At 41.5% G+C, this 19,139-nt stretch overlaps 1 protein-coding gene across 2 annotated transcripts in view; it reads right to left on the bottom strand.

Moving 5' to 3' along the window:
• Positions 1-597: 597 nt before the first annotated feature.
• Positions 598-19,139, bottom strand: part of ENTPD1 (ectonucleoside triphosphate diphosphohydrolase 1) — a 95,552-nt gene continuing 77,010 nt past the window's right edge. For both annotated transcript variants that reach the window (XM_046027473.1, XM_046027474.1), the window contains exons 8-10: positions 10,307-10,423; positions 5,762-5,899; positions 598-3,652 (exon numbers count right to left, since the gene is read on the bottom strand). In XM_046027473.1, coding sequence (XP_045883429.1) covers positions 3,446-3,652; positions 5,762-5,899; positions 10,307-10,423 — 462 coding nt within the window. In that variant the 3' untranslated portion in view covers positions 598-3,445. The remainder of the gene's footprint in view (positions 3,653-5,761; positions 5,900-10,306; positions 10,424-19,139) is intronic.

The raw sequence follows: 19,139 nt of genomic DNA, 5'->3' as shown, positions 1-19,139 counted from the left end.
AGTAGACTAGTTATACATGGTTCTCCATCACTTGAAATGTAGCTAGTCCTGATTAAGATGTGCTGTAACTTTAATATATATAACAGCTTTCAAAACTTAAAATGCAAAACAAATATTAATAATAGTTCTTATGTGAACTACATGTTGGAATGATAATACCTTGGATATAGTCACTTTCTTAAACTCTTCTTAGCTCTGTGGTTTGATTGCACCTTCTTTTACTTGACTGATAAAACATTAGAGTGAAGTATACTTTTTTTTTAAAGATTTTATTTATTTGAGAGAGTGTGAGCGAGTGAGAGAGAGCGAGCATGAGCAGGGGCAGAGGGAGAGGGAGAAGCAGACTCCGCGATGAGCAGGGAGCCTGGTATGGGGCTTGATCCCAGGAGCCTGAAATCATGACCTAAGCCAAAGGCAGACACTTAACTGACTAAGCCTCTCAGGCGCCCCAGAATGAAGTATACTTTTAAAAACGTCTATTTTGCATTTTATATTTCTTATTAATTTAAGAATTGGGTAAGGTGAAAATTTCTCTCTCTTTCTCTCTCTCTCTATCACACACACACACACACACACACACACACACACACAGCCTACTTGCATAACTTCATTCTTTTATTTACAGAAGTAACCATTTCTGATGTTTTCCCATTATGAGTTCATAGAATAAATTTCCCACCTTCTAAGGAATGGTGGAACCCAGTTTAGGTGAATGGCCAGGAAGGAATGGTAATCATTTATAACCAGTGGCCAATTCAATATTAAAATCAATTGACAGTGACCCATTTTATTTGGCCCTTCTCATCTAGAATGGCCCAAAGCAGATTCCTGAATCTGCCACAAAACCATGTTTCCCTGCAATGGAAACGAGATCAGGTTGTGCCAGCAGATGTCCATGTGTTGAGACTTAAAACAAGCAAGTGGAATTTGACTCCAAATACCTTAATGGATTTTTTTTTTTTTGGACCCGGTCTGTAAGACCAAAAAAAAAAAAAAAAAAAAAAGAAAAAAGATTTCAATTTATTGAAGGAAACTAGTGAATTCTAATTCCAGCTTGTTGATGGGCAGTGTTTAGAAAAGATAAACAATAAACTCGGGGCAGAAGACATGAATTTGTATATCTGCTGTACCATGTACTAGTTTGTATGACCCTTATTTATAAAATGGAAATAGTACTTATACACCCTCATGGGGTTTTTTAGAATCAAAATAGAGAATGTGTGTGACAGTGCTTTGTATATGTAGACATAAGAAAGGAGCTGCTGCTGGCTCTATTTTATGACCTTTTTCATTTTTATTTGATGCAGAATTGCTGTGCAGGGAGCAAGCACTATAATTAAGAAGTCAGGAATATGGGGAATCCTTGATTAGTATCATACACGATGTATGTTACCATGCAAAGTACGTGAACAGGATATCGGTGTTGCCACGACAGCCTTTGTGGACTTAAAGCAATATTAAGTCACAAGTCCATCAGGGAACAGGTTATCTGTCTACTTCCCTCTCTTCCATGCCAATCAGCCCTGTATTCATACAGAGTTAAGTGTGAGTTTAGAGGTAACAAGGAGACAGTCTTGTATATTTGGGAGAGAAAATAATGGTTAAGTGCATTGCAGGCTTTTAGGTCAGCCACTTGGGCAAGTGACTTAACCTCTCTGAGCCTCAGTTTCTGATTCAATAAAGTGGGAGTGGTAGTAGCTTCCTTTAGACTGTTGTAAGGATTAAGTGAGAAAATGAATGTGATGCACTTGAGCACAGAGCATGGGACATAACAAATGCTCAATAAATACTAAGTTTAACAATATAACCACTAGCACTAGTAGAAAGAGTTTAAACATCTTCAAACTTGGCTTCTCCTTCCTAATCCAAGTGCAAGTTCAATTGTGAGTGGCAGAAAAGAAAAACTCCGCATCCACAGCTTTGTATGTTTGTATTCACCTGGTTGTAAAAAAAAATGACTTGGTTATTCAAGAGATATAAGGACATTTGGCTTCCAGTTTATAGGAAAGCTTTTCCTTCCTCACCCCAGCCCCACCCTGCATTAGTTCAGCAGTCAGTCCCCAAATCCAGAGATGGGGAGCTTGGGAAACTTCAGAGTAACACATCACCACTCCACCTGCTCACAGCAGTCATTAAAGGAAGAAAGTACAGGGTGTCTTCATATTTCTGTGACAAGGTCCATAGCTGCTGCTTCTCCCACAAAATAGTCCATGGAATAAGTAAATAGAGCCCATACTTGTGTGACGGGGTGGCAACCACACTTTCAGATCTGGTTCCTGGCACACTTTGATGAGCAAATACCATGACAGAAGAAAGGTGTGTTGTAGCTCTCTCACTACATTAAGCCCTGGGACAAAAAGATATGGCATGGCTTTTAAAACTCAATGGGCATCTTTGTGGTACAACTGATGAGCTTATTTGGCTGTTAACTGAAAGGTTGGTGGTTTGAACCTATCCAGGGCTGGCCTTGTCTCCAGCTAATTTCTTGATGGGGAAAATATTCTGGAATTAGTGGTGATGGTTGCACAACAATGCAAATGTGCGAAATGCAGCTGAATTGTACACATTAAAATGGTGGACTTTATATGTATTACTACAATAAAAATAAAACCCCAGTAGAAGCATTGAAGGGTGTATTTTCCAAACTCTTCATTGTAATTGTATTTTTCTTCCTGACGTGTATACCTACCATGTAGTATACCCTGATAACTGAATGCTTAGATGTTACATCAGCTTTTTAAAAAATCTCTGGTCTGGGGGGTCCCACTCCATAGAATTTTGGCATCACTGAAGAATATATAATTCATCCACACCCCTGTTTTGGATTGAAATATCATATTAGTGATATAAGCACATAAATTCTCTTGCAAGACTCTTTGGCCCTGGCGCATATTTGTCTACTCTAGAAAATTCTCCTGTGCCAACAGCAGGATGGGAATGAGATGGGTGTCTGCCCTCTCCAAAGGCATTGTATGGCATTCTTCATAAATGGGCAATGGGAGAAAGAAAGGGTCTGCATCAGTACAACTGAACGAGTTCCTGAGATCTTCTCTTGGCCAGTGTAGCTTACCAGCCCAGGACTCAGGACTCTTTTGAGTTCTTCGGCACAAAGTCATGATTGGGTTTTTTTTTTTTTTTTAGATATATAAAGCAGAGATCATGAAAGGTAACAGGTCTTTAAGACCCATACAAGCACAGGGTACAAAAGAGAAAAGTGGAGTTGGGAAGGAATCACAAAAGAGACGATGTCTTCTGGGTAGTCCTTGAGGCAGAAGGTGGTGAATACCTTCCATGGAAAGGCTTCAGCAAAAGCCAAGGAAGCTTCGTGCTGGTCAAGACTGGCCTTGGTGAGCAAGGAAGGATGACCTTGTACACCACTGTGGAGGACGGTGCTCCTTGGGCAAGTTTTTTTCTCACTCCAGCCAGCAGGTTTCAGCTGCTCCTGCTATACCATGTCTTTCCAGAAATATGAAGGCTTGTGAAAGATAAACACGCCTATGATGACCACTGCAACCAGGATCAGGGAGAAGAGAACCATGAGGAAGACATAGGTGGAGTGGGTCAGAGGTGTGGACAATGGCTCCTCAGCTGGGATCATGTTGGTCAGGTTCAGCATGTAGCCCAGAGTCCATCCGACATTGCTGCTCTGGATCTGCAAACAGTGGGAATAGGCTGTTGTTTCTGGTTTGAAGATGAAATGAGCTTTCATGCAATCCCATCCATAACACAGCATCAGGAAGTGGAGAGCACCACGTTCAATTCTCTAGCTGGATTACTTTTACATTCTAAGTTGGGAATATGTTTGTGGGGAAAATTGAGCCTGAGCGTGATGAAGGAGAGTTTGGAATCTCACTGCTCTATTCCTGAAATTCAGAGAAATTTGGTGAATAACTGCCTAGTGCCTCTGCCTAGAAGAACTTACTTCAAACAACCTTTGGAGATTTGCATTCCTCTTCGGTTAAGCGAATGCAGAGGGAAGGGTGTGGGAGGCAGGATGGTGACAGAAAGCAGGCAAAGGATAAGACAATAATGAGTGTCCCTGGTCTCTTACATCAACGTTACCCAGGAATCTCATCCCTAAGTAACTAGGACGTCTTTATGATTCAATGAGAGAAGACCGGGAAATAATCCCAGCAAGTCGGTGTTACTTTATGGAAGTTGGAATACTGTACACATGTTCAGAAGGGATTCTTCCTAAATGTTAAGACATGCTCTGGCCCTGCCATCTTCCTAGGAGTATTTTCCACTCACCTCCGAACATACTGAAGTGTAGTCAGTCTGTGAATAATAAATAATTTTGAAAATGTTTTTATTACATGAATTGTGCATGGTCAAGGTAGAAAAATTAGGATATACAGATAATCCTAAAAAGGAAAATAAAACCCAGCTATATTTCACCACTCAGAAGTCGCTGCTATTATCTTTTTGTGACACATGCTTCCAGGCTTCTCTGTGCATGTCTTTTGCCTTACAAAACATGGAATTAAGTTATATGTAGACTTCTTCACTTAACAATACCTTTCTAAACATCATCTCATCTCTCAAAGGATCATCACAGGCATGAATTGCCTTCTAGGTTTATTTTTACTCAATTTATCCAATTATTTATAAATCCTAGAAATGAAGTAATTGGATAAAATGACATGCATATTCTAAGGCTTTTAGCACATATTGCCACAACAGTCTCCACAAAGGTGTGCCAATTTATGTTCCGACCAGTTTCTGTGTAGAAATGCTCCTATCCCCTAAACCTTTACCAGTCAGTACTGGAAACTAACAATTTGTGAAGGGTCCGCTTCCATTTATGGGGCGCAGGAACCTTGTCTGAAGGCATGTATCAAGGAAGTTTCCAGCGTTAGAGGAGTTATAGCCTATGGTTTAGAAATACTAGATCATTCACTGACGTCCAAAGAATACAAATCACTCGAAAATTTGACACAGACATATCCTTCAGACAGACAAAAAAACTGTGATGAAATTAAAGAAGACTAGGAATTAAATCAAGGAAAAGATGAGCATTTGAATTAGCAAGGTCAATATCGACATGAGTGTAATGAAAATAGCATCCTTTAGGCTGCTACATCCCGGAGCCTCAATGTTTTGCTTTGCTTGAAGTCACCATATTTAATAAAGGGAGTTAATTGTTTTTGCCATTAGTGGGTATGGTTTAAAAGGCTGAGAAGCACGGCTCTTGATACTTTTGAAGCAGGAATTGCCTATCAATGTAAATGTTTCTCTATGCCTGGGTACCTGCAGGTGGCGCTATGGTAAAGAACAGCAGTGAGGTTGCTTCTGTAAGGCTCTAACTAAGCCTGCTAAGGAAAGACCCCCGTTGACAATCACTCATCTTTATGCTAAGCTTTCAGAATTGTCAACCTTGAAGCGACAACCAACGAGACCTGCAGCCCTTATAAGAAGCCATAATAATCATTTCCAGATCATGGAAGGGGCCTTTGGGATGGATGTTGAAATCAGCAAACAGAAACACTGAGACTACTGAAACGCAGTTACATTTAAGATCTCACTGTTTGTTTTATAAGGAATTAGTCACTGTTGCATGAGCAGAAAGAAGAGGCTGAGAATGCCCATAGCTCTCCTTCGATCAATGGGCTGGTCAACACAGCAGGGCTTGATACAAAATGTCAGCTTGGGTTAGAGGTGAAATGGCAGAACAGGACATCAGACTGACTTCTACCTCTTTCAAGCCCAAAGCTGCCTCAGTCACCCAATCTCCCCACAACCTAACAAGTCCCCAAATTACCTTGCCCATGAAATGAATGTTCTTCCAGGAATCAGCTGTGAAACCATAGCCACTCAGAAGGAGAGAGAGGATGTAGGCTCCAGAAAAGCAGTATTCACTCAAGTACTTCTCCTTCACATCACCAAAAGATGTCTTCAGCTGGAAGTGAAGTGAAAGAAATATCACCATGTACAACAGGCATCTCCCCACAGCCCTTTTCACCATTTGAGTCAGTAGAGACAGCAGAAAGGCCCACCTCAACCCAGGCCTTAGCGCTGTCTTCTTTAGAGAGACCTGAGGATGGCGCTGCACTCCTTCAGTGGGTGCAGGGCTATAGTTCAGGGTCTGTTAAGGAAACTTTTCCTCCACTGGGTCCTGTGGGATATCAACAAGTGCTCCAGGAAAACAATAGTTCCCATGATCTAATAAGTTCCAAAACACGGACTTTCAGTATACCTCTTCACCCCTTCAGAAACTTGTTTCACAATCACATTAACATTTTAAAAACTGAAAAATCTTGCATGAAAGAAATCCATCAATCTGTTTAATCAGACTTTTCTATGTTCTTGACCAGAGTCTGAGTACAGAGTGTCTGAAGGAATTAGTGCATCTGAAGCATGTTAAGGAAAGAGTGTCATAAAAAGTCTTGCCACTCGTGGGGTGCCTGGGGAGTTCAGTTGGTTAAGTGGCTGTCTTTGGCTCAGGTCATGATCTCAGGGTCCTGGGACTGAGCACCACGTAGGGCTCCCTGCTCAGCGGGGAGTCTGCTTCTCCTTCTCCCTCTGTCCCTACCCCACTCGTGCTTTTTCTGTCTCTCTCAAATAAATAAAATCTTAAAAAAAAAAAAAAAAGCCTTGCCACTCGGTTTAGTACCTGAACTAACAGTGTTGGGGTCTCCCAGGAGCTTATTAGTCCTCACCCCAGAACTACCAATACAGAATGTGTTGTTTAATGTGATCCCCAGGTGATCACATGCACGGGAAAGTTTGAGAAACCCTACAACACAGTTTAGGACGTGTTTTGCTCAGCCCTGCTACCAGTGCCAACATCTCACTTGTCCTCAGCCCTTACCTGACCTCTTTTGTTGCTTATGAGTCATGCAAAGGGGTCTTCTTGAGTCCATGTGTTTGCTCACCCTACTTCTCAATGAAGGCTGCCTGCTGACTCTTATCTCTCCTGTTGTAAATATATGCCCAGATGTCCACAGCTTGCTCTGCTCCTTGTTGGCCCTCAGAGAACAACAGACGAGAACATCTGTAGCTCAGCCCTGAGTTTTGTTTGCTGCCCTATTCCTCAGCTCTTGAAAAGAGGCATTCCCTCCTGGACACCCTGGTCAGAGAAAGAACTAACACCTGTTAAACATGTATCAAGTACTAGGAATCAGGCCAGATGCCTTATATGTAGGACTCCCTGGCTACCTGCCCGCCCACCACCACCACCCCACTTTTGCACAGATTTCTCTCTCTTCCCAAGCAACCCCCCATCTCTAAACTCCCTAGCTGCTAGCTGGGGTCTGTTTCCTCACTTGGTTTCTGCCAGCCCCCAATCTCTAGAAGGCTAAGTCCACACCTAGCCTGCCTTGGCCTGCTCTGGTGGAATTCTCTGAATGACCCAACATGGAACTTGTCTTTTTCTCATAGTCCTAGAAACAAACTACTCTTTGATCAGCTCCTCTGTATGGACATTCTCCCAAGACCTTGGTGTGACATCAGTGCTTATCCAGATCCTGCCCCCATCTTACAGTAACTGCACTCTTTTTTTTCCTTCATGGAAAGATTTCTCCGCCCATTTGATGTAGTCTCAGCAGGCCCGTTAAACAAAAAACTGGTATGGAATTCCAAGAATCCACTTGGGCCAAAATGGAAAGTGCTGCAACCCACAGGTCTTTAAAAGCTGGCCTAGCCCTTGGGGGAATGCCATTTTGGTCTAATTTTCCTGAATTCTACAAATTCCTGCCCCCTCCTCCTGGAAAGATATACATTGCCATGCAGTCTAATCTGCTGAGGATTAATTAATATAATTAATTAATATAATTAATTATGACAGTATAATTAATATAATCAACATAATAAATATATAATATGTAATAATATAATAATATAATTAATTAATTATGATAGTAGCCAAAAAATATGGAACCCAAAAACATCTACCTGGTTCATCAGTCCAGATCTGATCATGTTTTTGCTTGTGGACTCAACACTATGTTCTCTCCAAATGGGAGGATGGTTTGCCTTTCTCTATCCTAACCCTCTCTCTGCCAGTCTCTCCTCTCTCTTTTTCTATTCCTAGGGCAGTGGGATAGTACCAGCTTCTCTTCTCCTTGCCCATTGCCCCCTATCACTCCCCCCAGATGAAGGGGCATGGCAAGTCTTCAAGAATGGGATGCTTTTCCCTAGAAAGAGTAATAGTCTGTAAGTTTGAATGTCAGGACCCAGAATATATGGAGAAATCCTAGTTAGTATACACAGAATCTTACAGTGTCAGTCTTGTAGGCTGACCAGAGATCTTGAATGCACATATTTTCTGAGTGGACAAGTGATTATTCTGGTTGTCAAAATAAGAGGGTTGCTGACCTGCTAGTTAACCAATCAGAAGACAAGCATGATATGTCCCTTTCACTCACTTTCCTAACCTCTCCTTAGGGACCCAAGGATTGCGGGCATCCCCAAGGATTTGGAGGACATCAACATTTTATTTCTCCTGCCAAAGCAGGGACAGGCAGCACGATATAATATGTATAAAGTATCTAGCTCACTTTTCAGCAATAAAATATGTCTAACAATTGTCAGTTCTCTCTTGGCCAAAGGTGTCTAGAAGGGACATTCCCAAACTCCAGTCACACAGGAGTAGCAGGAAAAGAGTTGCCCTATAAGAGTGTACTTGAAACCTATGCATTCCATATGGACAGACAAGGCAGTTGGGGAGAATGAACCCTAGGTTATAACACCCACCTCAACATCAAGGCTCTGGGTGAGGTTCTGGGTCTCACTCTACAACTCCCCCCACCCCCTGCCAAAGATTACAGAATTTCTTTCAGGTGCAGGCCTTAATGAGTCTACTTCCAGGACCTCTGAGCAGCAACTCATGTGGCTTATTGGAGTAGACCTACTGGCCTGCATATAGGCATTGCCAACCTAATGTAACCTGATGAAATTAAACACAAACAAACAAACAAAAAAACACACACACAAATCAGATGAGGGTAAGGAGAAAAGATGTGATAGAGCTTTCACACTGAACAAGAAGTAATTTTTCTCCCTCCAGGGACCTCTGGGTGGCTCAGTCAGTGAAATGTCCAACTCTTAATTTCAGGTCAGGTCTTGATCTCAGGCTCATGGGTTTGGGCCCTGCACTGGGCTCCATACTGGGCACAAAGCCTACTTTAAAAAAAATTTTTTTTTTTCCAAAAAGCAGCCTAAATCTACCTCTGTCACAGGCATGCATTGGGGTTGTTTCAAGTTGCTTCAATTCCAAGATGCTCACCTTCCTCCACAGATCACTACCAGCTGCAAATGAGGCATTTCAAGGGGCTCTTTGAAAAGCCCAGAGTCCTCTTCCTTCTTGTTCTAACTCAGACAAAATATGGAGGAATAAGTCCATACCTCCAGCTCTTGCACAACCTTCTTCCTCTGTCAGCGCCAAGGAGGCAAGCATCCGTTTCTAGTATCACACCTACTCAGAATGAAAGTACCACTCAAGTGTGCAACCCTGTCAACTTGAAACAGCTGCCGCTGGGCACCACCCTTAGCTGATCTGTTTTGATTAGAGTGGACCCCATACCTCCTCCTCCCTAGAAACTTTCACCAGGTAGTACTAGATCTTCAATGACTCAGTGCCTCAGACAAGAAATATCTGTGCTTCAAATTTATGAGTAAATAGGCGGTACCTGGGACCTAGGCACGAGAAAGGGTCTTGCCACAATGGTTTTTATAGCAGACTCTGCGAACTGCTGGTCTTCCTTGTTAATAAAACTCTCATTTGGGGTGTGGGGAGAGGAATGTGTTACAGTGTACCCAGCTCCAAAGCGTAGCTCACCCTGGGTCTAAGGGTCTAAGCCAGTCCTAAAATCCCGCACCCTGCTTTCCCAGCCAGTCCCAGCTAATGAGATGTCAGAGAGAGACTGCTAAGGAGTTTCTGGGGTAACTGATGCTTTCTTATAAAATGCAACAGATGTTATCTGGCTCTACCCTTCTTCTGACCTTGAACATGAGTGATCTCTGAAGCCACATCTTGTGTCCGTGAAGAAAGCAGGCCTAATGACAGAACTGAAGAAGGAACGGCTGAGACCCAGTCAAGCTGCTGACCTTACACCAGCAGTTGCGGACTGCCAGGCTTGCTCGGTATCAGGTGAGAAAAGTAAGGTCGTGCTGGCTTCAGCTGGTATATGCGCAGTTATCAAGAAATGCCCATGCATGCACTCCGGGATGAGTGTGCCCTCTGGGATCCTCTAACGTCTTTGCTGGGTCTCCGTTCGGGTAGCAGGACTTGACGAACAGACTCCCATCCTCTGTGCCGTCAAAGGCACAGAGAGATACCAAACAGCTGCCGTTTCTCATCACTTACCTCCTCCCAGGGCTGAGAACAGAACTTTTCCATAGCGTCCGTCATCTTTTCCTGTGAGGGGGTTCCCTCTGATGTAAAGTTTAAAAATTCCATCACATAGTAATAAGCCGAAAATGCCTGCAAGAAAAAAATGCAGTTTTGCACTGTGTCCAACATAGAGGGACACTGATTCACTCTCCTGAAGGATGAACCCCTGGCGAAGGTGCCTGGAAATCTCTGTTGAGTAAATTAATAAGCCAAGTAGTATCCCAGACCCAAAAGTTGTTTCATTCCTAGAAGAAGTGTTACTTTGTTGTTGTTGTCGCTTTACTACTGACATGCATTTCTGAGCCACCTGGTAACTAACTGTCTCTGTAATTTTAATGGAAGAGTCAGGAAGAAAGAAAAATGAGGGGAGAAAAAAAGAGGTTAAAAAAATCCCATCTTTTTTTTTTAATATTTTATTTATTTGACAGACAGAGATCACAAGTAGGCAGAGAGGCAGGCAGAGAGAGAGGAGGAAGCAGGCTCCCTGCGGAGCAGAGAGCCCGATGTGGGGCTCGATCCCAGGACCCTGGGATCATGACCTGAGCTGAAGACAGAGGCTTTAACCCACTGAGCCACCCAGGCACCCCAAAATCCCATCTTTTAAAAACTGTACTATTATAGGAGCTTTTAATAAATAAAAACTGGGAACGTCTATACAAAGATCTAAGAGTTGTCTCTGGCAATTGTAAGGTGTTTTTTCCTTTTTATTTCTGCTTTTTTGGCCTATTTCTAAAATGTCCATGTACTGCTTTCTTTAAACAGCCAATCTTTATTTAACAAATATTTATTGAAGTCTATCATGAACTAAGCATAACTGAAAGGTTTTTTAAAATCACGATCATACGTGAGAACTATGGGAAAAAGTACAAATGAGTAGAAAGGAATAAATTAAAATTCACAGGATAAGTGCTAGGAAGCGTTTTCTACAATACTGAATTCCATGTCTTCCCTTTCCACTCCTTTTTCTCACCCTTCAGTTGAACTTTTGTCCCCCTCCTCCACTAACCTACCCACTCCAATGGCCACTTAAAAACAAAGAGGATCACTTTACTCCTCGACTTAAAGCCTTCGATGACTCCTAATTATGCGTAGAATAAAGTCCAAACTCTACCAGGTCTCTCAAAGCCAGGCAAGCTCCAACCCTTCCCACTTTGTCAATACCACCTCCTACCACTGCCACCTGCACACGCCACCCCCCAGGCCTTCCAGTCACTGCGGAGCTTTGCCTCCCTGGGGTGGCACACCTGCTCGTCCCCTATAGGGATTCCCTTCACCTTGACTCATGTTTTCTTTTTTTTTTTTTTTTAAGATTTTATTTATTTGACAGACAGAGATCACAAGTAGGCAGAGAGGCAGGCATAGAGAGAGGAGGAAGCAGGCTCCCCGCTGAGCAGAGAGCCCGAAGTGGGGCTCAATCGCAGAACCCTGAGATCATGACCTGAGCCGAAAGCAGAGGCTTTAACCCACTGAGCCACCCAGGTGCCCCTTGACTCATGTTTTCTAATCATCCCCCTGGACTAGGACAGTGTCTTATTCCCTTTCACGGGACTCTGCTGCTTTCTTCCCTGTGGTTGCCACAGTCTAATTTGCTTTTTGTGTTTCTGGCCTTCCATCTGCTTGCCCTCTAGAAGGCCAGTGGCACGATGGCATGGACCACCACTGCCTTTTTCTTGGCTGAATCTGCTGCACCAGCATGGCACCTGGCACATGGGGGGAGCGCTAAAGATGTGTAAGTGGTAGGAAACCGCTCTCAAATTCCTAGAGCACAGCCTCGAAGGTAAGAGACGCTGGGTGGATCTCTGTTGACTGAGAACCTGGATAACTCCTGAAACTGGATAGCTCCAGTATGCATAGCCAATGCCCAGAAATGTTCCCCCCTATTAATTAAAACTACTCAAGAGTATTTTCTCTAGTGAACTGACTGTGGGGCAGGAAGGAGAGGAGGACTTTTTAGGGTGTACTTTTATTTCATTGTTTTTTTTGTTGTTGTTGTTTTTTTAAAGATTTTATTTATTTATTTGACAGAGAGAGATCACAAGTAGGCAGAGAGGCAGGCAGAGAGAGAGGAGGAAGCAGGCTCCCCACGGAGCAGAGAGCCTGATGCGGGGCTCGATCCCAGGACCCTGAGATCATGACCTGAGCCGAAGGCAGCGGCTTAATCCACTGAGCCACCCAGGCGCCCCTAGGGTGTACTTTTAAATGTTTTATTTTTATTGTGTAAGAGCATTTAACATGAGATCTACCCTCTTAAATTTTTAAATGTGCAGTACAGTATTGTTAACTATATATAAGGACAAGGTTGTACAGCTGATCTCTAGAACTGAATCATCTAGAGTAACTGAAACTTTATACCTGTTAATGAGCAACTCCCCATTCCTCCTGTCCTTAGCATTCTATTCATTGAACACATGGAGTGTCTTTGCATTTGTCTTTAATTTCTTTCATCGGTGTTTTGTAGTTTTCAGTGTACAAGTCTTTCTCCTCTGTAGTTAAGGTTATTACTAAATATTTTATCCCTTTTGAGGTTCTTGTAAATGAGATTGTTTTCCTAGTTTCCCTTTCAGATAGTTCCTTGTTAATGTATAGAAAAACAACTGATTTTTGGATGTTGGTTTTGTACCCTGCAACTTTACTAAATTCATTTATTCTAATGGGTTTCTTATTTTTCTTTTTTTTAATTTTTCTTTTTTTAAATTGAAGTATAGTTGACACACAATTTTACATCAGTTATAGGTGTACAACAGTGATTCAGTGTGTCTGTATATTATGTTAGGCCTGCCACAAGTGTAGCTCCCATCTGTCACCGTACAACACTAACACAATACTATTGACTAGATTCCCCATGCTGTGCTTTTGTCCCTGTGACTTATTCGTTCCATAACTAGAAGCCTGTATCTCCCATCCTCCTTCAGCCATTTTGCCCATCCCCTGCCCTCCCTCCCCTCTGGCAACCACCAGTTTGTTTTCTGTATTGATGAGCCTAACAGGTTTCTTTTGCTGTGTGTAGACTTTACAGTTTTCTTTATGTACAATCTTGTCATCTGTAAACAGAGACAATTCTTACTTCTTTCTTTCTGGTGTGGATTCCTTTTATTTCTTCTTGCCTAACTGCTCTGGTGAGTTCTTCCAGTACTATGCTGAATAGAAATGGTGAGTTTGGACATGCCTGCCTGGTTCTTGATCTCAGAGGAAAAGCTTGCAGTTCTTACCACTGAGTATGATGTTAAGCTGTGTGGTTTTATGCCTGACTTTTATTGTACTGATGCAATTTCTTTCTGTTTCTACTTTGTTGAAATTTTTTATCATAAATGAGTGTTCGACTTTATCAGATGCTTTTTCTGCATCTATTGAGATGTGTAGTTTTCATCCTTCATTCTGTTAATGTGCTGTATCACACTAATTGATTTTTATGTATGGAGCCATCATTGCATCCCAGGGATAAATCCCACTTGTTCATGGTATATTATTCTCTTAATGGACTGTTGAATTCAGCTTGCCGGTGTTTTGTTGAAGATTTTGGTTGTTCCAAAGTGTGTTCTTTCATTTCCACATACTTGTGAATTTTCTGGTTTCCTTCTGCTATTGACTTCTGTGTTCATTCTACTGTGTAGAAAAGATACCTGGTATAATTTCTGTCTTCTTAAATTTGTAAGACTTGTTTCATGACCTAAGATGTGACCTGTCTTAGAGAATATTCCATGTGCACTTGAGAAGTTTTTATATTCTGCTCTTCTTGGGTGGAATGTTCTGTATGTGTCAGGTCTATTTAGTTTATAGTGTGGTTCGAATCTGTGATTGTTCTATCCCATATTGACAGCGAGGCACTGAAATCTCCTACCATTATGGCATTGCTGTCTCTTCCTCCCAGCAGTCCTGTCAATGTTTGCTTCAAAGATTCAGGTGTTCTGATTTGGGGTACATATATGCTTATAATTAATGTATCTTCTTGATGAATTATCCCTTTATCATTCTGTAATGTCCTTCTTAGCCTTGTGTGACATTTCATGACTTACAGCATATTTTGTAGCTTGAGGATTCTCAAGCAGAGGATTCTCTGAGGTGTGATTCGCTGAGTGTGGAGCCTGACAGTGGGGCTCGATCTTGTGAACCATGAGGTCATTACCTGAGCCGAAACTAATCACCCAGGTGCCCCCTTATGAGATCTTCTTTCAAAAGGTTAGATCACTGGGGCGCCTGGATGGCTCAGTGGGTTAAGCCGCTGCCTTCGGCTCAGGTCATGATCTCAGGGTCCTGGGATCGAGTCCCGCATCGGGCTCTCTGCTCAGCAGCGAGCCTGCTTCCCTCTCTGTCTCTCTCTGCCTGCCTCTCTGTCTACTTGTGATCTCTCTCTGTTAAATAAATAAATTATTAAATAAATAAAATCTTTTTTTAAAAAAAGGTTGGATCACTTTATAATTGTAGGAGGTAATTTTTCCCTGAAGTTTAAAATATGTTCTATTTCCTGTGAGTCCCACAAATGGTCCTTTATATGCCCCTTAAACAGTGTTATTCACTTATTCTAAAACCCCAAATCATTTCTTTCTAAACCCCTGAACCACATCTTCATCTTCAGTCTTCCTAAAATCACCACCATTTTCCTGTACTGTAGAAATCTCGGAGTTTAGAGATCATAAACCTCAAACAAAGGCATCTTATGATCACAAAGGTGATCTTTAAGCTTAGGGGGAAAAAAATTCTAAAATACCAGAGGCAAGTCTCCTGGCTGCCCACATAGAAAAACCCATTGAAATACTTTCGGGTCTCTGAACACACATCATGCTTTTTCACCTTCAGGCTTCTGTGCATGCTGGACATCTCACTAGCATATTCCAAATACTGACATTCTTTTATTGAGAATATACAATATTCTAGGCATTCTAGCAATAATATATCTAGCAGGCCTAAAAATGAAAAGATGAAATGTACACCACCTGTGCCTTCCAGGCCCTCAGGATGTAGTTGGGGAGACAGATATATCAACCTATAAAGACAAGACCCATTCTTGCCAGCCAAATTTTGTGCAACTTTTAACCTACACAGAATGCAATACATGCATTCCTGTTCAATTTAACTAAGCTGGTTTCAGTGCAACATCTATTCTCTCTCAAATTTTTTCTTCTTTTTGTGGTATCAATTACCCACTGTCCTCCCTGCTCCCCCAGCTTTAGAGCCTATCCAAGGGAGTTGTTTACTTTGACATGGTTTCTAAAACTATATTCATTAAAATCACCAGTAACCTCCTAATTGGCAAAAATCAACAGCCATTTTTTTTTCATCCCACCTCTTCCTTGACTTTTGGCTGCACATCATGCTTGCATCCATTCAACAACTATTATCTGAACAACAACTATGTTCCAAGCAGTGATGGAAGCAGATGAAAATCCCTCCCCTCTAGGGGAAGATGGTGCAACTCAAACAAGTAACAGAGGGTATGATGGTCAGGTAAATAAGTCCTATAAAAATAAAGCCTTTTGTTACATACCCTACATACATAAGCCTTTATTCAGACTAGAGAAGCCCACAGAGTAAGCTTAGTTCATTAATTTCTTCCAATCCAGATACACTTTATTTCAGGGGTCATTTTTTTCATAAGAACTGTTGCCTAGAATGACACTCCCATCTTTATCACATTTCCAGGGAAACAAATCCAGAAAAATAACCCAAAGCCAAATTTGTAAGGGAAGAAAGGGGGTTTGTCAAATCATTTTTCCAAAGATCCAATCCAAAACATATTGCTAGCATTTTGGAATAAAGATTAAATGAAGCACCCATAGTCACAGAAGGGTCACGTATTACAGTCTAGTCACAAGTTCTGCCCCAAATTGACCACCTGACATGTCCCCCTCCCCTCCTCCATCTAACCTGATTACTCATGCTAACTCACTTCTCTAGCATGGCCTGCCTGCTTTTATTGTTAGATATTAGGTTCGCTCTGCCCTGGCAGGAAGCATCTTAGAGGCAGGAGTAGGATCAGTTTTAGGGTCACCTCTCTCTGGCACATGTGTCTGCATTTGCTTTCCATACTTCTAAAGAGACTGGCCTCTAACATTTGTTGGTGGCATTCAGTCCCAGCCATTGCACTGCTTGGGCTCATGGCTCTACTTTAATCTCTACTTTCTATGTACCTTTTGTTCTAGATTAAGGGCTCTTAACATGGGGCTCACAGGTCTATCTCAAGGAATCATGATGTATTTTAAATTGTACGCAAAAACTTCAGAACACCTTTACATGTCTATTTTCCTGTTTAAACAATTGTTAGCTTTCCACACATTCTCCAGAAAGTCTTGTGATCCCTTGAAGAGCTAAGAATGACTGGTCTACGGAAGACATTACACTAAGTGAAAAAAGACAAGTATAAGTGGAATCCCACTTATATGAGATACCTGGAATAGTTAAATTCATAGCGACTCAAAGTAGAATGGTGATTGCCAGGGGCTGAGGGGAAAGAGGAGTGGGGAATTAGCATTTTGTTTAATGGGTGGAGTTTCTGTTTGGGAAGACAAAAACGTCTTGGAGTTAGATGGTGGAAATGGATGTACAACAATGTAAAAGAACGTAATGCCACAAAACTGTACTCTTATAAGTAGTTAAAATGATAAATTTTACCCCCCCACACACAAGAATGGCTGGTCCAGACAATCTTGATATTTTGCTTCCAGCTGTTGCCTTGACTGTGCAGGTTATGGTTTAGAGTCATATCTCAAAGTAGAATCAAATGAACAACATGCAACTGTAGAATAATGCCATTATATAAGGAATAGAAAAACAAAATGAATATAAATATGCCCTTCTAACATGACAAACGCCTGAATCAAATTTGAAGTAATGTTTTTAAACTCTCTCTTTTATAGATTTTTTAAAATTTCTCAGATAATAATGTTATTTTCATTTCATATTCCATATAAAATAGATTATAGAAATGACTAATTTCTCTGCAACCACAGTAGAGAGTAAGTCATAGAATTAGAATCAAGGGCGGATCCTGCTTGCTGTCTGAGCTGGGAATGTGTCCTTTCATCTTTCTTCCTTAGACAGTTGTGCTCCAGAATAAGGTCATCTCTTTCTCTTCCCCTGCTCCAGAACCAGCCCATTCATACTCATATTCATATTTATTTTTTCATTTTATCTGTCAGTCTTTCTCAAAGTGTTCCATGTGTCGAGGCCTGATGGTTTTCCTCTCTGTATATGCTCTTCAGAAACCCACTCACTTGAGTTTAATATCTAATCTGGCCTCTTAAATCCCTTGAAAAGGTCTCTTCTAGGATGGAATATTCCTTGCACTAACCTGCATTAGAATTTAATCAAGAAAAATTAAGTGTTAATGGGATAGGTTGGTGAGGTTTAGGATGAATATTTTTTTCCCTTGGTTTATTTATATTATGTAATGAAAAAGAAACCTTAGCCCTATTCAGAATGCTTCTATTTTTTTGAAGATTTTTATTTATTTGATAGAGAGGGTGAGAAAGAGAGAGCACAAGCAGGGGGAGCAACAGGCAGAGGGAGAAGCAGGCTCCCAGCTGAGCAGGGAGCCCAATGTGGGACTCGATCCCATGATCCTGGCGGGATCATGGCCCAAGCTGAAAGCAGACGCTTAACCGACTGAGCCACCCAGGTGCCTCCAAAGGTGATTCTCGAGGGAAATGCTGACTCAGTTCTTTTTTTTTTTTTTTTTTTAATTTTTTTTTTATTTCTTTGACAGAGAGAAATCACAACTAGGCAGAGAGGCACGCAGAGAGAGAGGAGGAAGCAGGCTCCCTGCCAAGCAGAGAGCCCGATGTGGGGCTCGATCCCAGGACCCTGGGACCATGACCTGAGCTGAAGGCAGAGGCTTTAACCCACTGAGCCACCCAGGCGCCCCCTGACTCAGTTCTAAGAATCCATGACCTTGCCTTTAGGTACTGGGGAGATGCCCTATGCCCTAAACTACTGAGGTCAAAATCTGTGATCAGCTTCTTAATTTCCAAATTAGGGATTGATCTTACTATATAAACCTTTACTTGATTGGTGTCTATAACCTGTGGGCCCATATTTAAGCAGCAACTGAGAATAGTAACACTCTAGGCCATTGTTAGAGAACATAGAGCCTCAAAAGTTCAGCTCCTCATCTTCCAGTTTCCAGCCTAGATAATTAATATTTATGGAAGACGACCTGAAAGATGTGTCTCCCCTTTTCCAGCCACTCTGAATTCTTTCTTTCTATCAAGTTGAGCATCTATCAAAGACCTCTACTGCCTTAGTCCATCACAGAATTGCTATGACTGAGTTGGCTTTTTAACATTATGCCTCTAGGTTACAGTTGCTATAAGAAATTGCCATTTTAAGAAATATGGTCAAAGACATTGTCTAACAAAATCTCCTTTATAAAATATCCTTGAGAATCAAATTCAGAATATCTCTGCTTTGCCCTGGGACTGGGTATGCTACACGTAATGAAAACAATATTTGATTATGTCTTATTTTTTCCCCTTGGCTACTAGGAAGCTCAGAGCTAAATACACACACACATACACATGCAAGTGTATACATATATGGAAACAAATATGTTTCCATACATATATGGAAACAAACAAGTTTTTAATGTTCTTTAATTCCATTTCACTCTTGAATTTGTTTTATATTCTTTCTTGTTTATATAAGTGATATGATGTGATCTTTCAAAAATTTCCTAAATTACCTCATAAATAATTCCCTGCAGATGTTCCTTGTTCTTTTTGGGTGTTTCTAATTTGCCTACAAATTGGATTCTGCCTAGCAACCAGTGTAGCCAAACTAAGAAAAATGACAGCTTTTCATACTTTTCATACTC

Source organism: Meles meles, chromosome 13 (assembly GCF_922984935.1).
Source record: "Meles meles chromosome 13, mMelMel3.1 paternal haplotype, whole genome shotgun sequence".
NCBI lineage: Eukaryota > Metazoa > Chordata > Mammalia > Carnivora > Mustelidae > Meles > Meles meles.
Note: the sequence above shows the minus strand (reverse complement) of the source record. Positions and strands in the feature narration are given on the sequence as shown.